We start from the raw sequence: 25,262 nt of genomic DNA, 5'->3' as shown, positions 1-25,262 counted from the left end.
CAAACAAATAATAAATATATATGGCAGGGGCGTCTTTAGAGAGGAGGGGGCCCGTGTGCACCCCTCGTCACAGGCCCCCTCCACTTGCCCCTGCGGCCGACTGACGCGGCTGGCCGGCCACCGCAGAATCAGTAGACTCTGGGCGCTTGAGTGTGCCCAGAGTCTACTGCACATGCGCACATCGCTGGGGAAATGGTGCGGCCCCCATTTTCCTGGCAATTTCCTCACAGCGCATGCACAAAACGCCGGATAAATGGCCACATTTTGTACTGGGTGGAACGGGCCATGTTGGAGGGTTGGATACTGTGCTGGTCTGGGATTTAAGACATTAGTCCTGCTGGAATACAGCTGCAAATTCCAACACTTACATTTAAGAAAAAAAAAATTACACATTAGTAAAAAAGATAAAATAATACGACCCCATACAGAAGAGTATTTTGTGGATGCAGATATTTATTGAAAATTTCAGGGTTTACAGTGAAGAACTATACACTTGGTTGTGAGAATGCGATTGGGTTGATTGGGGCTATCATAACAGCTCATTCTTGTGTTATTTTTACTTGTAACATTTCTAGGTATAAACAAGAGGTTCCCGTGACAGGAACGGCGAGGATTATTAAGCTGCGCACTGAAGGGATTCGCAGGAGCAGGCGGTGTGTGCGTCCACTTTGTCTGTAAAGTCTTCATGTCTGTCCGTTAGCATCTGCCCTTCTTCCAAATCTATACATGAAGAAAAAGGTTAATATCTGGCAAATACAAGTGGCACATGGAGATGGGGTATATAAATCAGTCTCATTACCCTAGTATTGTGTTATTTACCCTTGTTATACTCTGTATATGAGTAATAGAAAGGTTACATTTACTGTGTGTGGTACATTGTGACTGACCAGAGCCTGTGTGTGGCACATTGTGACTGACCGGAACCTGTATGTGGTACATTGTGACTGACCAGAGCCTGTGTGTGGCACATTGTGACTGACTGGAACCTGTGTGTGGCACATTGTGACTGACCGGAACCTGTATGTGGTACATTGTGACTGACCAGAGCCTGTGTGTGGCACATTGTGACTGACCGGAACCTGTGTGTGGCACATTGTGACTGACCGGAACCTGTATGTGACATACTGTGACTGACCGGAACCTGTATGCGGCACACTGTGAGTGACTGGAACCTGTATATGGCATATTGTGGTTGGCCAGAACCTGTATATGTCATATTGTGGTTGGCCAGAACCTTTATGCGGCATACTGTGACTGACCGGAACCTGTATGTGGCATACTGTGACTGACTGGAACCAGTATATGGCATATTGTGGCTGGCCAGAACCTGTATGTGGCATACTGTGACTGACCGGAACCTGTATGCGTCACACTGTGAGTGACTGGAACCTGTATATGGCATATTGTGGCTGGCCGGAACCTGTATGCGGCATATTGTAGCTGGCCGGAACCTGTATGCGGCATACTGTGACTGACCGGAACCTGTATAAGGCATATTGTGGCTGGCCGGAACCTGTATATGGCATATTGTGGCTGAGTTATTACGTGATACATTGTGACTGATATACAGGGGATATTGTGGTGACAGTTGTACCTGATACATTGGGAATGACAGGAAGATGTATGCTTGGTTTGAAGTAACTGCAAATCATATTATTTTGATTTACTAAGGTACTTGGGTTCCCCACATAATTCATTTAGATTTTTTGCTTCTGTTGGTAAATTGTCCTGTATAGTTTCTGATAGCTTTATTACAGTTTATCTTTGTAAGAGCAGCAATTGTCTAAAACCTTCCTTTATATCTGTATTGAGATTGTGCACCACTGAGGCCAATGAAACACAATGTGACTGATAGGACACAATATATACTTACTGCAGATACTAAGGATGGTGTCAGACAGTTGCTGCTTTGAAACAGTTAAAATGTAATGAAGCTGAAATTGTTTGGGATAATTTACTGGGAAACAAATGACAGACAGACAGACAGACACATTTAGTAGTGGGATGAACTCCTGTGACATGAATAAGTGCTATCTTTTTGCCCTTCTGGACCTTACACCTGGTCTTGTGTAATGTGCTGATATCTCCGGTACATTTATGTTTGATCTCTTCCAGTTTTGGAATACAGATTTATCACCTAAGTGACCCCACACTTTCCAATGGATAAATGCATACTGCCTGTACCTTAGACATGAAATGAGTGTACAGTATATAGCCTCCATGGCTAACGTTAGGCGATGACGGAGACTCACCGGTAGAGATGCAGTGGAAGCCGACAGAGACCGGGGCGGTGGATGTTGGGGTGCAGCCTTTAGCACAACGCAGAACTGGGTGCATGGAGTAACATTTGCTTTCCTCCATTTCTGGTTTTTCTACCTTTATCATACACTGCATCAGTTTACAGGCTGCAAAAGAAAGGCACATACTATTACATACGGGCGCACATACTATTACACACGGTCGCACATACGATTACACACGGGCGCACATACTATTACACACGGGCGCACATACTATTACACACGGTCGCACATACTATTACACACGGGCGCACATACTATTACACACGGGCGCACATACTATTACACACGGGCGCTTATACTATTTCCAGTATACCTGAGTGCACACGGGCACCTATCACTTGTACCCTGCTCTATAAGTAATACCTGGGTTCCCGCATGGGGAAAATTAGTTACCATCTGCAGGGAACGAGTCCAACCATGTCACCATCACATAGTCCTGACTTTATATTTTTATTAATTGGAGTTTTCCTCCAGTTTGGTCAATTTGTTCTCTGTTCTGTACATTTGTTATGTATTTGTTTCCTCTCCCTGGATGACGGTACTAGTCATACAAATGCCGATTTCCTGGCACGACATGTACCAAGGGACATTCAGGTAAACTATCCTGTTTTGGGAACTGCACTGAAAAGGTTTTTTAGAATATTTACATTTTCTAGGACTGTGAAGAATATGGCCGGTTTCTACTCAGATATCTATAGTAACATTATATATATATATATATATATATATATATATATATACACTGTATATATAATATAATCTATATAAGGTCATGAGATAAATCACATGGACTTCTCGATTCGCATGCAGAATAGGCCGCGTTCTTGGCCTTTGAATGTACTCTGTATAAGGAGCAGCTAACCTGAAATGCAGACCGATAGCCGCTAATCCAGCTGACAGCCATGTTTACTGGTTCCTCACTTACCCCCATTGCAGGCTTCTTCAGCCAGGATCCAAGCGTGGCCAAAGCTTCCTTCATCCTTGGCTGCAGATCCATCGGGAATCCTGAACTCCTGTTCTGTTTCATCATCATGGTGGCCACAGATACCAGAGGTCTGACCTCTCATCCATACTGCGGTGAGGACCTGCATGAGAGGCAAGCTATTAGCGCCATGGCCAGCAGGACATGGGGAACGCTGTAAGCCTCGCGCACTCCCGGTTCTGCTCTGTTTCATTGACCAACCCACACTACTTATATGACTATTGGTTATTTATATAGTGCCAATCATATTACGCAGCTCTGTATGGTCACCCAAAAAGACGGTTAAAATATATATATCTATTGATGTACATTGATTGGCCAGTATACAGTGCCAAAGGCATATACAGCTTGTTGGATGGCATTTGGGGGAGGATGGAAGCTTGAATGGAGCCTAGAGCTGGGACTCGGTTGCCAATTTCTCTGGATAACTTCTTGCGCATCCTGCAAACCACCCACTACTGAGAATAATACCATTTATTGGCAATTGTATCTCTAAGGGTGGAAAACATGATTATCCAATGACTACAATGTACGTGTTTCAGTGGTCAGTGGCCAACCGAATGGTCCCCGATGTGATCCCCTGGGTCCAACCTATAGACCGGCTCTATAAAATGTGGCCAGCCACACGGGAGGCCACGTTGTCCAGCAATGAGTGCTCAGCTGTACAGTTACCTCGCTGGACTTTCCATCATAAGTCAGCTTCTCGATACCAAAGTCCGGTGCGGACAAGACAAGTTTTCCCTCTATCTTCTCAATGCGCACAGCTGGATCTGAAACAGATTACAGAATCGGTCAGTGGCGTAGTGTACATGATGCCAAGTGCGGGCACCCAATGGTGGCAACCACTGATCTATATAGAAATGGGAGCTACAAATAACTCTGAATCAGCATCTATAGCAGGGCAGTGACTGAGACATAGAAAAGAGTCATCTCATACATATGCTAATAGATTCCAGTCATAGAGTAAACTCCAAACCATCGGTAACCCCTTCAGGACCCCGCACGCTTCAGCCAATCTCCCCAAAAATATATTTTTTTAATTTGTAATCTAAACAAAATGTGCTCTGATCATCACGAGGGGACATAACTGTACTGCCTGGTGCACAAAGGGGTAACACTTGTTGCATTATACCCAGTACTGTAATAATAAACAAATTAAATGAATATGCTTATATCTAACAGTACTTAGATACGTTATCCCCTATAACACACGTGTTGTTCATGTATACTGATATAGTGATGTCAACACTACTGATTATAATAGTTATATGTTTCTGCTAATATGACTTAACACCAGTAATATGTTAGAGATCTCTCATATATATATATTAGCTGCTATAACCTTTTTATTGTCATAATCTGTTTATCTCAGAGCCTCCGTGTGCCTTTAATCTTTACGCTGCTGTGTTATAAGGCGCACTTACCCTGGCTGGGCTCATATGGGAGTCTGTCCTTGGAAATTTCTATGTTATTAATTTTCACCATGGGCTCCTCGGATTTGGCGTACAGCTCAATGTCACTGGAAAAGAGGCACGTGCAAAAAGAGACTTTATCTAGCTAAGTAATAGAACATTTTATTTAGATATTTATCTTCTAGATGACAAGACTGATGAAGAGTTTTAGCATAACAGTATAATATTTTTATCCTAAAATATCAGTAACATAATAGAGCTATAATGTATCATATCACTAATGGAACTTATCAAGTATCTAATACATAATTTACTGTATTTTTTTGAACTAATTAATAAATATAATATGGGTTTAACATCAGATTTTTTTTTAATAATGTAATAACATTATCGATCAACATTATTGTTATATAATGCAATATAATATAATCCTGATATAACACTAGCTTAAAATAATAATAAAATAATATATAAGAAATATGGTAATAAAATAAGCATTCATCAATATAATATAGACAGGATGTAATGCATCGCTTATACAGTATAGTAGTAACATAGTAGAAATATAGTACTAGTAACATATTATAAGTATAATAGTAGTAACATAGCACAAATATAGTACTAGTAAAATATTATAAATATAATAATATTAACAGCACAAATAAGTACTAGTAAAATATAAATATAATAGTAGTAACATAGCACAAATATAGTACTAGTAAAATATTATAAATATAATAGTAGTAACAGCACATATATAGTACTAGTAAAATATTATAAATATAATAGTAGTAACAGCACATATATAGTACTAGTAAAATATTATAAATATAATAATAGTAACTTGGCACATATATAGTACTAGTAAAATATTATAAATATAATAGTAGTAACAGCACATATATAGTACTAGTAAAATATTATAAATATAATAATAGTAACATAGCACAAATATAGTACTAGTAAAATATTATAAATATAATAGTAGTAACAGCACATATATAGTACTAGTAAAATATTATAAATATAATAATAGTAACTTGGCACATATATAGTACTAGTAAAATATTATAAATATAATAGTAGTAACATAGCACAAATATAGTACTAGTAAAATATTATAAATATAATAGTAGTAACAGCACATATATAGTACTAGTAAAATATTATAAATATAATAATAGTAACAGCACATATATAGTACTAGTAAAATATTATAAATATAATAATAGTAACTTGGCACATATATAGTACTAGTAAAATATTATAAATATAATAATAGTAACAGCACATATATAGTACTAGTAAAATATTATAAATATAATAATAGTAACAGCACATATATAGTACTAGTAAAATATTATAAATATAATAGTAGTAACATAGCACAAATATAATAGCAGTACAAATATATAGTAGCATAATAGATCATTACTATAGGAGTTTACTTACAACTCTCCCAACTTAATATTAATATCTTTGTATTCTGGGTTGTGCACAGAATTCTTTGCCATAACCAGGAACTTAAACTCATCGGTACGATCCTGAGCCAGAATGTGGTAGCAGTTGCCAGGCATTGTGTAATTATATTTCACATCATTGAACGTTTTTACCATGTTGTTGGTTATTGTGCATCGTCCTGGAATACGGAATAAGATTATGAGGACAGGTGAATGTTTTGTGAAATGCAGAGACATTTATCACATTTAGCAGGTAGAGCACAGTGTAGCATGTGACTGTCTTCTGCTTTTGTGCATATGTGTGTGAGTGTATATATATATATATATATATATATTTTATATATATATATATATATATATATATAATACCTGTTTGGTAGTTATACGTGATCAGACTGAACGGTATATGTATAAGGGCGGGGGGCATTTCCTAATATTTCAGTGTAAGAATACAGATACATGTGACGGGGTCACATCATCGCCATTCTAACCTTGAAGTCTGTCGGCTAAGCTGTTGTGAGCATCAGCAAAGACGTTCCAAGTAGGGACCTGAATGTCAGCAGGGCGTGCGTACCAGGCGGCGGTGACTGCGACGGGGAGATTCACACCTTGGTAGTACAGAGTGGTCTGCATTCAGGATGACACATAGTCAGACAGCAATACACATTAATTAATACAAACTATAAGTCAAAAAACACACACACAAAAATAAACATACATTTCCAAAATACAATATTAACAATTTGCAAATTAACAGCTGTTGGAGAACCCTGGCACTGGGTGGCGGAGTGGAGGACCCTGGCATCAGGTGGTGGAGTGGAGGACCCTGGGATCAGGTTGTGGGGTGGAGGACCCTGGCTTCGGGTGGAAGACCCTGGCATTGGGTGCTGGGGTGGAGGACCCTGGAATCGGGTGGTAGGGTGGAGGATCCTGGCACCAGGTGGCAGAGTGGAGGACCCTGGCATCGGGTGGTGGAGTGGAGGACCCTGGCATCGGGTTGTGGGGTGGAGGACCCTGGATCTGGGTGGTGGGGTGGAGGACCCTGGAATCGGGTGGTGTGGTGGAGGACCCTGGCACCGGGGGGTGGGATGGAGGACCCTGGCATTGGGTGGTGGAGTAGAGGACAATGGCACTGGGTGGTGGGGTGGAGGACCCTGGTATCGGGTGGTGGGGTGGAGGACCCTGGCTCCGGGTGGTGGAGTGGAGGACTCTGGCACCCGGTGGCGGGGAGGAAGCTCCGCCACTGTCTCTTACTGGACATTATGGAGACGTCTCTCAGATACAAGCTTTGATAAGTTTGGGCAATATAATATAACCTTGGGTAAGAATCGGGAGGTTACCTGTGGCACTTTAACTAAAACGTTCATGGTCCTGGGGTTGCTGAGAGACATGACGATTTTTGCTTGTCCGGATGGGTTCCTCTGTGTCTTCTGAGAGAATCCTGACAGGAAGGCAGCTCCTGGGAGATACCAGCCAACCCTGGAATAACAGATCACAATGCATGAGAATTATACATCATCTCTCACCTTCTGCCAATATCAGATTGCATAGTGCAGCAAGTACATGAAACCGCACCGAGGAGATTTACTAGGGGAATGCTAATCCTGATTATTCCTTATATTATACCTTATAACAGTGATGGTGATTTCACAGCTGTCTGACAACAGCCGATTGCTTCTGAAACCTCCTTTCATACATGCACATCACCCAAAATCACCGCTTTTAGAATCTAAGATGTATTTTACAGGCGTGACATCACTGCTCTATAAATACAAGTGATGACATCACTGCAGGATATTTTACATGTAGTCCTACCGGTTGTGTATTATATTTTATAATCATACATTTTACCCTTATGTTTTATAATAATGTATCATAATTTCATTGTTTATAGTGATTTTATATGGCCATGAAAGTCTCCTGAGATTATTGATGGAAACATTGACGCTATAACACCTATAATTCACACGTTATAATGTTAATAAAACATGACCATGTATCATACAGATGAATCAAGCGGAGTTAAATCATTGTCTTACAGTTGTCCTGTGGTTTTCAGCTTGGATGGGATTCTTGGCCAGTTCACTTTTAGCCTCAGCGCTGGCTGGTTACCCATTCGCCCGGTCTCGGCCCAGGCAGATATTTTGTATTGCTGGCAGTTCAGGCCCCACTTCAAATCAGCCTATATCACAAAGAGATATGCCATGAGGTCTATCTGTGTGGGACACACTGGTCGATCAGTGGCCAGTATAGATGTGTTATATATACACAATATGGCCGACTGAGGCCTCTGGCGGACTCTTGTTGCATTAGGCCAATACCTGAGCTTCGTGCTGGCTTCGAACTTGTGCATTGAAACAGGCTCTCCAGCGGCTTTCTCCAGTAATGTCCACGACATAGGCCTGTATCTTAGGCCTGGATGAATAATAGTCAGTATACGCGATTATCTGGTAACCCTGCTTCTTATTGTCGGTTCTGACGGCCTGAGCGGTGACCACCCAGCTGGGGGATTTGTTTTCTCCAAGGAATCGGGACTAAAAATACAATTGAATGTGTTACAATGTGATTGATGGTTAAATGTTAATTTTTATGGATAAAAGGTTTTGGCTGCGATATAGTATATATGGAGCGTTGTGTAGCACCGTTTTTTGTTTATTCACACTGAGCTTTAACTAAACGTATCTGTTATGATGTCTTTAGTCAAGCAAGAGCTTACATGTATTCATACCTCCCAACATTGCTAGACTATGACTCAGGAGGGCGCGAGGCTGTGGCCTTTTTATTTTATGGTGCACGCCCTGGGGGCTCCTGTGTGCAACAGTGTAATACCCCCCAACCTCCGCAAACCGCTGGTGCGATCAAATCGTAATTGTCCCATCGAAATTAAAATGGTTGTAAGACCTGCATAATACTTTACGTGTCATATTAACTACTAGTGGACCTCTGCTACTTCAGGTGACCAGTATAGTCCCTCCTGAGTAAGAGAATGCTTCCAAAGTTATATCCCCCATCATACTCACACGTGACTGGGGTCTTCTAGAAGATTCGCTGCTACTGCTGCTGCTGCTGCTACTGCTTGCAGATCTGGAACTGGACTGCGACGTGCGAAGGCGGCCTGATGCTGTCCGTACATGCTGGAATGGGAGAATCGGCAGGAGATTATGAAATCTATTGTCTGCAATACTCTGGAGGTTTTCTGGATAAGGTCATTTTCTGTCATTTGGAACAGCATGCCTGAAATCTGCTAAGATGTGTTTAACATTGCTCCTGAAATCACCCTCCTCTGTGAGATGTTCAGCAGAGCCCCTCAAACTAACCATAGGGGGAGACGATTTGGAGCTGATTTACAGGGTGGAGCAATTTCAGCCACCGGGTGCAAATTTTGCAGCTGGACACGGGGGGGGGGGGTGGATCGGCTTGGGTGCTGCCTATGCAGGTATATAGAGCTGGCCAAGAGTGTGTAATATTAACCACGTATCCAAAAAAATATACAAAATGGCTTGCCTGACTTTAAAATTCTGCGCCAGTGTGATAGCAAAGTTAAAAGCCAAATATCACATTCGACGTATGCTCATCACACATACTGTATTCACACATATGGTATATATGTATGATGTCTCCTTACCTAGTGCAGTCTGCATTTTATAATTAATATGTGATTCGATTGGGCAGACTCTGCTTTGTCTGATGGACAAAAGTTATTCTAAAGTTTTTTTTTTTTTTTTTACGTCATTTTGGACATATTTCATGACTTGCGGTTATTGCAGAAAGCCTCAGTGGCTGCAGATTATCACGTTACCTGTGTAAAGGATGTTTCAAAATCCGTACCTGTCTTTGAGGTCTCCTAAACCGCAGCTCGTAGATTTCAGCCAACTTTTTGGAAAAAAAAAAACATCCAAAGAAAAAGTTATAAGCAGGGCATCTCAATTGAACACAGAACAAGTTGATTTATATATATATATATTTTTATTATTTAGTAATTAGGCATTACAAGTAAAAACCAGATACCTTACCGTGTGTGACTGCAGCTTTATTTTTGAGATACAACTAAAATATAATGACTTTGCCAGCGCTGGAGGAATGGCACTAACCGATCTCCAATGTCTATACGCCACCTTAACTTATTTTATGGATTTCACAGCGTTTCACAAACAAATATACGTACCTTTTCGTCGCTGGCCAGGGGACGTGTCCTCTGCTGTCTGTGTTTCTGTGCGGAATCGCCTTGCTGGTGTTTGTTCTTGTTGTGTCGTTGGCTGGAGCTGCTGCTTTCATCTTGACTGGAACTGCTGCTGCTACTGCTGCTTTGACGTCTATGTCCGTTGCTAGAGCTGCTGCTACTGCTGCTGCTGCTACTGCTGCTACTACTGCTGCTGCTGCTCCGGTGGTTTGGTTGATGATGTTTGCCTTGGTCTCTTTCTTGCTGGGATTCCCATGAATGGGGCCTTCTTCCATCCTTCACTTTGTCACGGCCTTGTTTAGCTTGTTGGGAGCTGCTGGATGACTGCGATTGAGAAGACTGTGAGGAACTGCTGCTACTGCTGCTGCTACTTTGCCTCTTCTTTTGCTTTGCTGCCTCCACAACGTCAGTCTTTTGATGGTGAGGCTTTTTCTTGTTTGCCCGCAAGCTATGATTCCTGGCCTGCAATGTTGCAATAAACACGTGTGAATACTCTAAGCCAGATATTACACCACCACCCAACGGCGGCGCAACACACACTAACCAGATTAAATGGGGAGGAGAATGCTCACCAAGAGGTCATCAATTCCAAGGATTGTCCTCAGCCTCCTATGGATCTCGGATTCCTCCAGCTGTTCGCCTTCTTTCTCTAGGTCGGTTAGGGCGATGATTTTTGAGGCCGATTTGGGTCCAACTGTTACTTCCAGTTGCAGTTTTTCGATAGGTGCCTCTTTCTGACCTGTGGCTGCAAACAGAGCAGAGGTTACACCACCTGAGGGACCCCCAAAGGAATTCCATGAGATTTTTGTATTTTTTTTTTTTTTTTAAAGAGAAGCTATAGAGAGTTATTTACTTGGTTTCACTGTGAGTTTGACCTCATGCTCTCCTACGATCTGATACAAAAAGCTGTGTTTGCGGCCAGCAGCGTTATGGGCTTTGTGATGTAGACACAGGTTGAAGTGAGTCTTTGGGATCTTCAAGCAGGCGCGGAACAGCTGAGAAGGTGAATATTGATGTTGTCCTGTTTCTCCAGGGTAAGCATATTTTTTGGGCACTATTTCTGAAGATCCTTCCTGAAAACACAAAATCCATTTTTTTTATTTTTTATTTTTTTATAAAAAAAAGGGCTAATATTGCTGGCTGACCAGTTCTCGTGAGGACTTTCCAGTATAACAAAAACTGTATGACAAAAACGATGTGGTTCCTTTATTGTATTATTTTGATTAGCTACAGTACATGCGATCACTGTAATGCGATTACCAACTATCTTCTGAGAAGTGATGTGCTATGTTTTTGCTCTGATGAATAAAAAAAATCCAAAAAAAAATGAATTTGCCATAAAGATTTCAACTGTCTCTGAGTAGAGCAAATCATTGCATGTAGGCACAATGGGCATTTGTTCATAAGGAACCTTCTATCTGCCAATAATTGCTCATCGAGAACTCTTCACAACAGTACTGAAGTGTTTAGTGAGGTCTTTCAGAGAACCACATAGAGAAGGCTATAATGGTGATCTAGGTAATCTCTCTCTCAATGCACTGCCAGCAGCCAATGAGAGACCCTTAAGATTAGTGTTAAAGATGGTCCTTTTGTAACTTCAGGGGTACCAAGATGGGGGTGGGCCAGGTGCAGAGTACCCGAGCCCGTCTTGGTGCCCGACCTTGGCCGCCATGCTCCTGATGCACACTTGCTCATGCCCCCAATACAGGACCTATGCATGGCAGCAAACAACGTTTCTGTTCACATCTACAGAAACAATGTTACTATATTGGATATAAAAGCTAGATACAAACCTTTGAGTATAGATAGACAAGTTTACCCCTATAGACCTCTACGTCAGCTCCAAAGCGTGGCACAATGGGAGAAGGGAATTGACAAGGTGTTTCATAGAGGCGGTACAGTCTTTCATTTGTGATTTACCATCGCCATGTATAGCTCGTGATTACAGCTGGGCAGGCGGAGGGGAATTATTTCTGCTGTGTGTGGGGTGAATGGGGTAGGACGGAGACACCCCAAAGTGTCAGAGTGGAATGAGGACAGGTCAGAAGGTTCTGCTTCTCTCTACATTACCATCATGCTGGTGCCCTCTGCCGATGCCTTGTCATTCTTCTCAAAATGTTTCCTTAGAACGTCCTGATCGCCTCCCTTGGCCACGATGGGCGTCTTCTTCGATGCATCCAATTCTTCCAGGTTTCTGGATACCGCGAACGCTTGAGTTCTGTTGTAAAAAGTAGAAGCGAATATGGAAGCAATAAAATAATGCATTAATCATGTTGCTGCGAGAGGTCTCCGATCGTTATAGAAGCGCCACAATTTGCAGTTTTTTTTATTTTTTTTTGTGCTTTTTTTTCTTGAATGAACGTAAAATGTGATTTAAAGTCAACTTTTGCAATACATTGTAGTATTGTACGCCCTATCCCTTATTGCTACCAGTTCATACACTGTGCTCTCTGTTGTATTATATTTTAGCATTACTATGAAATTTACCTTGTGCGCTAGAGGTGACACCGATCTCAGACACGTGTGTTGTACACACAGTATCTTGTTTTTAATCCCCTCCCAAACTACCCAATATACTAAATAGTACAAAATGTATTTGAGAAGTAATTGTATAAAATTATTTATCTAGTTTATTCTCTTTACCATGATACATTAATTGTCATATTGTATTGTGTATTACAAAGTACAGTTCACAATCAACAATGCTAAATGCGTTGCTGACATGTTGTTATCAACCCCTCATTAGCTGCCCGATAGATTAAGCAATATGAAATGGTTATGAAAAGTAACGGTATAAAATTATTTAATACTCTATGCTGTAATACATTAATCATGTACATGATACAATTATTATGTATTTTAGCTGTACAGTATGTTGAAGTACAGCACACAAGTAGAAATGTGAAACGCGCAGTGCACACATTACCTGGCTATTATAAGATCGGTCTCTTGCTGGCTTGGTGAAGTCTCAATCTTGACGTTTCTCTCCTTAGCATCAATTTTCGCAGTGAACTTTGTGGGGGTGACGGCTTGGATCTTTGCGTGAAATTCAATTCCGGACTGTACTAAATGTGTATTTACTCCCATAGTTGCCACAGTATGCATTGAAATACTGCAAGTACAAAAACATCAGCAATCAACTGGCTGATATACTGTAGTTTGGTACATGTGCCCACAAGACTGTCTCTATCACACAATGGTCCATGTGTGGTCATGGTCCATCTGCTTACCTGGAAGTGACATCGGCGTGCAGCTGGATACTGGACTGCAGAAGCTGGGCAATACTCAGGTCACTGGACGGGGAAGGGTTCGCTTTCATATCAACTGAAAAGTGTAACACATTACTCATTTATTATTTAAAAAAAAAAATATATATATATATATAGTAAGTGTAAACACAGATACATTAAGAACAAGAAACCAAATAGCAGTAAAAGTAACAGTGAGAGAAAACACTTAGGAGTTGACCAGTGAGGAATCCGCCTGATCCTGACTTCCCAGTGACAGCAGCTTCAGGCTCGCCAATGGAAACTTTGCTGCAAGAAGCTTATTGAAGGAAAGTAAAACGTATCTTACTATTAAAAGCAGCGTTGCCCACAGCGGCCGAGTGAACGCCCAGCTCCAGGGGAAGACCCATGGAAGTGGGTATGATGTGCCGTGCCTCGGCCAGCAGCACCGGGTGAGCCCATTGCCCTATAAGGCCACCGAGAATGTTCTTAATGATTTTCTTAATGACTGAATGCCGGGAGGCAGGCTCCGTCACCATCTAAATACAGCGAGAAACACCAGAGATGTCACGGATGAAACGAGGCGGAAGTTTTCTGAGTATGCCAGATAAATACATTTTATACCCCACCTTCACAGCGTTCTGAATGGTTTCCTTCGTGGCCTCACAGAAGTGGACCTCTTGGCCAAGCACCTTAAGGTTGCCAGAGAACAGAGGCGACTCAGATGGCACAGATTTATATCCCGCCAGCTACGGAACAGACCAGGATGACACATTAATGCCTAAACCGTGCAAAAATACAGAAACGTTCAAAGACAAATCTCGGCGAATGTCAGGCACCCACCGCTTTGATGATCTTGATAATATTTTTCCTCATAGAGAATTGAGCAAAGGGAACGTTTTGCTTCCTGAGAACTTCCTGGAGACCCTCAGCCCGTAGAGAAAACTGCAAACAATATGCAAATGATGATGCAGATGAGCTGGCGGGATTGCATGCATTGCGTAAGGCAGGGTGCGTGGCGTCATCCTTACCTCAGCGATATCTGTGGATGCACCAGCTATGTAGCCTCTGATTTTAATGATGACGGCAACTGGCAGCATGGTGGTGGGACTGTTCATAATAATAACATTGGCAGTGGCACCAGACATCAGGGGGTCTGTAGAAACAAATACAGTGGGATATTGCACTTTTATGATAGGCTGGGAAGTGCAATAACATGAAATTACTGAACGCTACAATTTGCATAATATCTGTAATCGCATTTCGTTTAGCACTGCATTTAAAGGCTGATATATATATATATATATATACACACATATATATACATATATATATATCATTTCTATACTGTTATCATTTAGTAATCTATATGTGACATCATTATAGCACCTTTATTTGCTCAGCCACCAGTTTCGTAAATGTCCCTCGTCATTATTACTTACAATTAAATGTGTCGATGTGAATCACTTTGCTGTAGCGCATGCTCAGTTTGTCAAGGACTGGACTCAGGATTTTTATGGCAACGTTGGCGGCTGCATTCCTACCGTAAATAGAGTAAGAATAACAAATTTGATGAGTAAATAATAAAAAATTTAAAAAAAATAAATAAAAATAAGCTAAAAAATTGGAGGGACAAATAACATCTGGTGCCGGATATTTCACACTTACAGTTCAAGGTACTCCGGCACGGAGCTTTGCGTCAAGGCCTTCAGATAAGAGTACACAAAGCTAGCCAGCTGCAGGTTTACTTTGCTCTCTTTCTGTATAACAAGAGCCATGGTGGTCACTGTGGCTGCTGGGGGTCTGGTCTCCAGGAGAACGGCGGCCGCCATCATTCGGACTTCAGTGTGGACGTTATGGTTCATTAAGACACTGAGCAGAATTTCTTGGACCTTGAAAATAAAAAATAAAAGACAATTTATTGTCATGAGACGTAATGGGTGATACTATCAGAGGGGTAAACACGTTGACGTCTACATGTTTTACAATATAAAAATATTCATTATTCTGTTGCTTATAAAAGGTTGTTTTCTGGAGTCTGCGGTCCTAATTTCAGAAGATATTTAATGCGCTGGTTTCACACGTCTAGAAAGAGTTCCACAGATGGCATAAAATGTATTTAAATACAATTTTAGGACCATATTGTGAGAGTTAGATGATGGCCTGCCTCCTAATATTACCAGAGTACCCTGCAGGGGGCCTTATTATAACAGGGACCATTATAGGCTACAGCAGTCAGCAGGTATAACACGTGGAAAACACGGGAGCACTGGCTACGGTCAGGAGATACCTACATTCTTGGGAATTCTCATCATATTTATATATTTTCTCTTTAAATGTAACTAATGTAAATATTAAGGAACTAAAATGAAAATATTCCGAATATATTCTTAATCTGATTTATGTTAAACGATAATATGTTTGGATATGTGATATTCATTGTTTTATATTATTTTATAATGCTTTAAAATCTCAATAAAAATCTTGATAAAAAAAAAAAAAAAAGAAAATATTCCGTATAAAGCTGGGTACACATTAGACACTGAGCAACCGACGGGATGGTCGTCCCGATTTCCCGGACAAACGATATAGTGCATATATACTGTGCAATCTTCTAAATGACTCAACGATATATTGTGCGTCGTTCGGTCGTTTCATCGTTAGTTACACAATGTTAACATATCACCTGGTAGTGCTTACATACTGCACGCTTTGCGGAAAACCGTAGACTATATCCTCAGACTGAGCTTCATGTAGGGGCGACACGAGGATGTGACGAACGGCGCTGCGGGAGCATACACGTTGGACGATTTGAACGATTTGTTGTTCCAATCCGTTGAAAAACGACAAATCGTGTAAAAAATCGTCTAGAGTGTACCCTTCTTAAGACTTTACCTAAATCTGTAATGGGCTTAGTAAATCATCTCCTGCCATTCTCACTGAGGAGGGATAATCCTCCCGGGAAAGCAATAATTTGTGGGTGTGGTCTAGAAGCTAAGTATACATGTGACATCATTGGAAATTAGTATGATGTCACTGGGATGATGATGATGGCCTCAGAATGGACCAAAAACAGGGCAGGCAGCTCCCTGAGTGCGTTCACAGCCTACACAGAGGGATTTAGTAAATCTATGCCTAATTTATACATTCCTATATGCGTGGTTCAGGTAACCCATAAAACATTTTTGAAGCCACAACCCCTTTGACCGTATAAATCCATCATTTATATTGCTGCATATCTGCTGGTATAAATAGTGTCAGGGCTTGACGTGGAATTGTCAGTAACTGTAACACCCCATTGTTTCACTTTTGTACGAGGTACTTACTCTCTTGGGGTCGATTTTGGCAATGTTCCTCATGGACATCACACCATCAACCTGGACTCTGACTGGCAGTTGGAAAGCACTGGAAGAAAATCCTGGTACGAATTTCAGGATGCGCTTGATACTTGCAACTTGTCCGGCATTTCCCAGAGCTTTCAAAGCCAGAATGGTGTCTTCGACGCGGGCCTTGTTGGCTGCTTCAGCCGCGAAATCATGGAGGGGCTGAAACGTGAAGCAAAGAGTTATTTACAGCCTATGTTGAATAAGCCAGTAACAGAGATGTCAGACTAAGTAACATGACCGACATGAAGGACGATGTGCAGAAACCCAAAACAACCAATCAGACGCTTGTTTTCAATATTCAACTTGCAATAGATCGATCAAAGCTTGTTCTTGATTGGTTGCTATGGGTTATTTCGCCAATCAGCTTAGGTAAAATATTGGTTTTGGTGCACAATAAGTTACATTGTAATGCAGCCCAACACCGAGCCACCTAAGATAGGAGAAACCGCTCACCTGCAGAACCGATTCTGGGCACACTTCAAAAACTGCACAGAATCTGTTGACCAGTGTGCCATAGGCCAACATGGCCGCCTTGTGTAGCACTGGGGAATTCTGAACTCTGCTATCCAACAATATATCCTGTTGAGGGAAAAATATACATATAAATATATAACTTTTACTTCAAATAATTGAAATAATTGCTATAAAAAATTATGTTTGGTTCGGTGTAAAAAAAAAAAAAAGCCCAAAAAACTAAAGAATTTGTAAAAAAAATAAAAAATACTATGAGATAATGTAAGGCAGAAATACTATAACAACTAAAAATGTAAATTTGTTAAAAAAAAAACCCGTAGTGTTGTAAGTATTATAGTGCTTGCATGCGCTCAGTGTTGGCAGCCATTTTGAAAATGCAGCCATTGACACTGAAGGTCTAAGTGATAATGGAACAGTCCACAAAATGGCCAGATACTATTTACAATCATCATGAATTCCATTTTGCTTTTTGCTACTTTATTATAGGAAGGAACTGATGTTGTTTTTAGTGCGCCTTTGGAACAAATGTGAAATCCCTACTATAAAGGATAAGACACAAAGCTTTTATGCAAGGTGACGTCTAATATCTCCCTTTTTCCTTATAGTACATACGGTTTTCCCAACCAATAATGAAGTGATGACATCAGATCTCACCGAGTATAAGCAATGACATCACAACGCAGCTTATACAAACATTATTTACTGGAGTTTGCACTGATGTTAGAATCACTTTCATTCTTATGAAGAAGATAAATGACTTTTTGCAATAATGTGGGGAGTCAGACTTACAGCTGCAGTCTGTAGGGCCCGCTGGCTGGCTCTGGTGTAATGCATGGCCAGACTAAGAGACATGGCAGCTTCTTGTGTGCTTTGATTTGGAATATTATGCTTGACAACCTTTAGAGCTTCCTCTGATCCGATGAGAGGGATTGCTTTTATCATCCATTGCCTGCAAATCATAAAACGAACATTTTTAGACTATATGTATATTGAGATATTGACGATATATTGATTGATGTATACAGAGCAATGCCAGACACTGTGTTTTTAAACCACTACAATGCTTGCTGAACCTCTTCATGCATTGGCAATAGGGAACAGTAGGGAAAATAGTCAAGTCATTTTTTTTGTTGGGGGGGATACTTGGGTAGAAAAATATATCCCATTGCATATATTCATATACTATTAAGTCCGAAAAATTGACCTTGTTAATTTGTGATCTACTCTACAGATCCAGTTCACAGACCATTAGTAATTTACAGCCACTGTGGGCCACTTACCTGTACAGAGGTCTGTCCGAATACTGCTTAATTAAGGCCGGTAAGATCTCGGGGTCTGTGTCCCGCAGGAGCTGGATCAGTTGTAGGAATTTAGCTGGAGCTTCTGCCTGGACCTGCTGCTGGTTGTTCTGTACCAGGTGCTGCAGAGTGTCAGCGATCTGACAAGGGAGAGAGACACGACAGTGTTACACCAGGGCTCTAGTCTGCCTCTGTTATACAATCTCCTCACTGATTCAGTGTGTTCTTAAGTCATCAAATACAGTTATAATGACAAGGAACAATAGCTAGAAGACTCCGCTGACGCTTTGGGACAACTAAATGCCCCCTCGGCCTTGTACTAAACTCAGCCCTTCTGTGCATATTTGAACTACTCTGTGCCCACTCTTCACATTTCACCCTCTGCCACACTGAAAAGTGCTGCCCCTCGGTTTCTACTGCCCTTAGGCAGCTGCCTGAGGACAGACCAGGGCCTGTGCGTGTTGGTGCCATATTTGGCTATCCTGATATCTGTCCCTTATACAGTATGGCTGATGTTTTCTCACCTGTGCCTCTAGGTTCTTAGACTTCAGTAAGTGTAGTGGCATCTGGAAGACTTCAGAGCCAAATCGGTACTTCAATCCCCCGCGGTTTTCCAGTTGCACACGAGGTTCGGTGACCTTACTGGATTTTATATCCTTCAAGGTGAGAACTTGTCTGGAAGAGAAGAGAAGTTATTGGAGTTATTCCGCGTAATATTGGGTCTGGGCCGGAGCTGAATGTTTGCACATTACTTATAAACATGACACCTGATTATAAGTCCGCGCAAGTTGTCCTTATCGGCCGGTGATGATAAATGCTCACCAGTGTCTTTTGCTGGCATTATTATTTTATCTCAGTCTAATATAAGATGTAATGAGAGACACCATATAAATATTTAAGTAGACATGTTTCTAGGCTTTGAAGCTGACACATCACCCTCACGCTGTGGTCTGAGGAACCATTATCCAACTTATCCATATTCATCGGAGACTAGTGGCCTCACTGAGGCATGAGGCACACTTGCTGTCTGGAATACTACATTTTGGAAAGCATGGTGAGGTACATAATACTTTGGCATACCTCCCATTATTTAAATAAAGTGTACGTTGCTTTTGATTTGCTTGTGCTGTTTGTGAACATCTGACTTGTTATTGGGTTACTTGGACAAGCTCGGTAATACACAACTCTTATTGCCTACGCACAATATAGCAAAGGCAGAAACTTTGTGGGTTGGACCAATATTCGTGACAAAACAGCCGATCAGTTTCATAGGACAGTAAGTTAGGAAGTAGCACATTAATGTCATTGGTTCTTCGTGAATTAGTAAAATGCATTCTAATAAACGCACCCACCAATGCTTACAACTACCACAAAGAGAAATCACGTCTTGCTTTCATCTACCATGCCGATACGCTCATTATAGTACCGGAACAAGTGGTGATCTGTAGTCTGTTGGCATTGCAGCAGTGCCCCATCCTGTAGGAGGCCATAGACACCTGCCCTGTCTGCCCATCTGAGATTTCTATGTCATTGCCATGAGATAAGATGGCCGCATTGCCAGGAGATAAGATGGCCGCCTGGGTATATACTCTACCTGACTTCTGTTACAGCGGCTCCATAAAGCTCAAAGAATGGCGAGTACTGGAACACCTCCTTGGCCTTCACTTCTTCGATGACGGCTCCCTGTGATTTGTCCTTGATCCTGTAGGTAGCTGTCAGCATGGCGCGCAAGTGCTTGGATTTCTGATGAAACAAACAGCTGATGAGTACAGGCCTGAGCCATGCTCCATTCTGCCCAACACATGCGTCCGGCCAGCGGGAACAAGCAGCCATAGGCGGCCTGAGGTTTCATGGGCATTCACTCTTACCTGTTGGCATGATATGCAGGGCTCCAGGAAGGTCATGCCCACCCTCTTTACCGCACGGTCCTCACACTTGGCAAGGTCCCTGGATTTAATCAGAATGATGGAGTTTGACTTCCGGTTATCTGGCTGGACCACATATCTTGTAATACACCTTCCAGAAATACTGTCCTGTATAGGGGAGAACAATACTGGTGTGAGTGCCATGCTGGGCAACAGACTGCATTGGGTGGTGTGATAGACTCAGAGGGGTACAGTACTTAGAAGCATTATTCCTGCAAGGTATAATGTGGACTTGTGATAATGGAACCACTATGCATCCTAATTAGCTCGGCTATGTATTGCAATGAGTTTACATTTATATCATTTTTGGATATTTTAACACAGTGTTTAGAGATTACTATGGGATTAGATGTGCCAAACAGTGGAGAAGTTGCCCATAGCAACCAATATAAACCCGGAATAACCACGGAACCTACAAAAGGGAAATACTGTGTGAGTTGATCCCTTCTACAACGTGATCTGTCTCGTGCTCAAACATTGCCCCCTTTACTCTCACTGGTTCCAAGTCTTTGGCACGGACCTCTAAAGGACATCTAGCCAATGTTATGGAGGCTATATGTGTATTGGGTTCCTTGGCCAGCTACCCACAGCTGACCTTATATTCTGCCACTGGTTGGCGTCAGTAAAAGACTGCAGAATTGGCGTAGCCCCCCCCCCCCGTATCCATCAGACGGAGACAGTGTTAGGAACACAAACCTCTTCCATATCATAAACATTCTGTGACTTCCTGACATGGACTTGCAGCAAATTGAGGATTCCTCTGATGATATTGACCACTGTCTTCGAGACACCCTCTGCGGCAAATACGTCCCCAACTCGGCCATCGTGGTATTCAAACTTAAAGGGCTTTTTCATCTCGTCTGCAATGGTTTGGGTCAGTTTAGGAGATCGAGTGAAAGGATCTCTGGGCCACTGGCCATGGTATTCCTTTACGTCAATTCTTTGGACCTAGAGAACAAAAAGATTTAACAGATCAGTGTTGGGGACGTGTAACAGCGCAGGGTTATCATCGGGAAGTCACAGGCACAGTAATGGGGACGGTCTGATGGGGAACATTATAATAATTGTCCTGCTGTTGCATTATACATATTTTGTATAATTGCGTAACCATTGTTTTGTCTTCTTCTCCTCTCCCCGACACTTTCCTGTTACTCTTAGTTATGTGCGATACAAAGGAGACTAAAAGCCAGCATGGGGTTCCATGACGTGACGTAATGTGGTGTCATTAGGGGTGTGACAGAGGGTAACTGGCGGACAGCAACAAAGGGAAGACTGACATAACCCCCTACGCTTGCTAAGCACAAGTCCGCTCCCTAGTACTGGGCATCATTACACAAGGAAAAGATATGAGAACTGAGGACCTTATTATTGTGCCCATGTGATACCACAGCGCACACACAAATCTAAATCCACAATCATAGGCCGAGCGTTGCTCGCTGATCTGCCCAATATATATGTATAGCCAGCCTTAGGGGACGTGCACACAACTTGCAATGAAAATCACTCAGCTTTGTAAAAATAAAATAAATTGAAGTCTTAAAGACAACTAAAAAACAAAAGGAAGACCATTGCCAAAAAGGACATTTCAATTTTAAAAGTCAACTCCCCCCCCCTCATTGTATTCTAACAGGGTCCGACAGTCTGTTACTGTCCCTGATAACAGTCCACAGGGGCAGATGTATGAAGCTCTGGAAAGTGATAAAGTGCAGAGTGATAACTGACCAGCCACTCAGCTCCCAACTGTCATGTTACGGCTGTGTTTGAAAAATGACAGTTGGGAGCTGATTGGTTGGTCGTTTATCACTCTTGACTTTATCACTTTCCAGAGCTTCATACATCTGCCCCTGTACCATACACAATGCTAATAGTGGGTTAAGTGTCCTGAGAGGCGTAAATCAGATAAAAAGTGCCTATATCTGCATTATAACTAGCACATTGCAAAGGGAAATAATATGGTTGTGGCTCATTTCTTTACTGGCCTTATGCAACAATCATAAATATTTATTTAAAAGTAACTGCTAGAATACCATTACCGTTAGAGAATGTCTTATACATGACAGCGTGTAAGGTTGTCCAACTGCATGCAAGCTATTGTCCTCTGATATCAGCCACTGAATCGGCCTGTGGTTAGGAAGCTACAGTCACACCCCTTCCCCAAATATATTCAGCTCCCATAAACTATATATGCATACCACCAGAGACCACACTGTGCAGTGTATCCCCTGCTCTGTGGCACGGAAGGCAAAGTACCAAGAAATTATTAAAGTGGAAGTGGAATGGCTCGCCCACGGTGGTCTACCTACGGGTTCCATTACTGTAAACCCGTCCCCCAGACATTACCTTTAGGATAAAAGTTCTCTGGGCAAAGCCACTGATCTCAACTTCAACGTTCATCTTCAGGCCAGCCCTGGACAAGCCATTGTCTGGTAAACCATTCACGACGATTCCCTCATAACTGTACACATAGGTCTTGGAGGGACTTAAAAGTTGCTCTGAAATGAATGTACAATGAAGGCGTTAGTGGTGTATTATTTATAGGTATGCACTCACAGGACATAGCACATTTTCCTAAAGCTCGGATAATGCACTCTGGGTAATAAGTTTGTGAGCAGAACCGATAGTGGTGCACTTTAAGCATGACCCCAGGCCTAGGCACCAGCTCTGTGGGTGCTTGAGCCCCCCAAATATTGGTGATGCCGCTACTCATGCCTATGCAGGACATATTTCAGTCATATGGGGTGGGGGGGTCATACCGGACCACCTGTGAAGTTTACCAGTTACTCATTGTACTTTAGGGGAGATGGATAAAGCCTCCAAAAGAGGGCAGGTGAAGTTGCCCATAGCAACCCATCAGATTATAGCTATCATTTTATAGACTGTACTAGATAAATGATAGCCAGTAAGCTGAGTGGTTGCTATGGGTAACTACACTTTAGAAGGTTTGATACATCTCTCCCATGTGACTTACGCATTTCGTTGTTTTTCTATTTTTATACTACGCATATGAAGAAAGTAATGTAATAGCGGTTTCCCATTGACCATAATTAACCCACTCATCGACCTTATGAAAAAGAGAAAGACACTCGTCCATTACGACGGAGCCGGTCAGTTATTCTCTTCCATGAAATGTATTTGTCTCTGTTTACGTTCAACGTTTTGCGAATGAAATACAGATAATTAATAATACACTTACCGATATCTGATTTTTCACTACCTATAAGAAAGAGATGAGACAAAGGGAAAATGTTATTGGTTTGCAATGAGAAAAAAAAAGTTATGGTATAATATATAAAACTTAGCATATAATTAACAGTTTATATTACGTTTTAATTGTAAATTCTATAAACATGTAATGTAAATGCAATATCAATTAATTGTTTAATTTAAATAGCCTAATAGATATAATAAATACACTAAGAAGCATCTAATATACAGTGAATTATCTATAAGAGAGAGCTAAATCCGGCGTGGTCACTTACTCGCTAGTGCGAGCAGTAGTGCTAGGATGATTCCCCTCATGATGATGGTGAATAGCTGACACAGAACCGACCGGCGTATTTATACCAATCTACCCTGGAACACGTCATTTTGGAATCCGCTACCACTGGTCAATAATCAACTTCTTGCCAAATACTCAGCTTGTTTGTACAACGAGGATAATTTATATTAATGTAACATAAAAAATGAAATATTTAATGAAACAGATTCTTCCTCTTAGCTGGAGATAAATATGAATTTATTTATATTACATTTTAGATGCATTTTTATTTTCTAATGCTACATTTTAATTGACATTGAATAAAATTGGTTAATAATTGGATGGGTCAGGATGACTTTGTTTGTTTTTCGGTCACAGTGACAGAATACATCACATCTAATCTCGCTGATAAGGACTGCAACCGATTCAGCTAAAATCCTCTCACTAATTCCAGCAGCCATTATGTGTTTTCTAATCTCCATTATGTTATGTTATGAAGCGTACCAGCCACAGACAGACAGTGTAGGCAGCCATTTTGTGTGAGATTAATAAAATGAGCAGCCATTTTGTGTGAGATGAATAAAATGAGCAGCCATTTTGTGTGAGATGAATCAATAAGCAGCCATTTTGTGAGAAAGAACCAACATTCTTCAGAATCCAGTCCAATAGTCCATACAGTCAATCATGAGTATTGGTTCATGTAGTGCCTCGTGCCTCAGTCATCCCACTGGGCCTAAGTGAATGATGAAGGAAAGAATGACTGACCGCACAGGTTCTTGAGCATAAAAAAGGCTCAAATTCACATATGGAAAAGAGAAAATTGATGTGTTTCCCTATTGAACTTGCAGTAAGGTATTGAAGTATTGAATTCAGAGAATAAGCTTAGTATTTTACTGTGTGATTCCACCGGGTGACAGTGGAACTAAGCCTACAAGTGGTGCACCCCAGAGTCAGCTTCAATGATATGAAATGGTCCTAAGAGGAAGGAAAGAGGGGACTCTTGTTGGGGGCGCACTTTAACAGGAAGCAAACAGTTATGATTTCTCATTTTGTATCACAGTATATATCACAGTATATACATCCAAGGGGGTCTATTTACTAAGCAGTGTTAGGAGACAAAGTGAAATGAGATAAGGT

The 25,262-nt window shown here is 41.4% G+C and overlaps 1 protein-coding gene across 1 annotated transcript; it reads right to left on the bottom strand.

Moving 5' to 3' along the window:
* Positions 1-616: 616 nt before the first annotated feature.
* On the bottom strand, positions 617-24,166 carry LOC148436333 (vitellogenin-A2-like). The gene is made up of 35 exons (XM_088465029.1): positions 24,127-24,166; positions 23,841-23,861; positions 22,988-23,139; positions 21,344-21,595; positions 20,591-20,755; positions 20,317-20,465; positions 19,247-19,397; positions 18,705-18,862; positions 18,214-18,373; positions 17,404-17,529; positions 16,891-17,109; positions 15,233-15,456; positions 15,007-15,104; positions 14,596-14,720; positions 14,408-14,509; positions 14,194-14,313; positions 13,914-14,103; positions 13,568-13,661; positions 13,264-13,449; positions 12,408-12,555; positions 11,191-11,410; positions 10,910-11,082; positions 10,323-10,799; positions 9,986-10,030; positions 9,178-9,291; positions 8,479-8,691; positions 8,197-8,339; positions 7,498-7,636; positions 6,649-6,784; positions 6,150-6,336; positions 4,710-4,804; positions 3,958-4,055; positions 3,229-3,388; positions 2,253-2,405; positions 617-720 (listed from the first exon to the last, which is right to left on the bottom strand). Exons 1-35 carry the CDS (start codon positions 24,164-24,166, stop codon positions 617-619), a joined length of 5,337 nt encoding a protein of 1,778 aa, XP_088321155.1.
* Positions 24,167-25,262: the final 1,096 nt, after the last annotated feature.

This window comes from Taudactylus pleione, unplaced genomic scaffold (genome assembly GCF_031769625.1).
Source record: "Taudactylus pleione unplaced genomic scaffold, aTauple2 ptg001807l, whole genome shotgun sequence".
Lineage (NCBI taxonomy): Eukaryota > Metazoa > Chordata > Amphibia > Anura > Myobatrachidae > Taudactylus > Taudactylus pleione.
This window is presented reverse-complemented; position numbering and strand designations above follow the sequence as displayed.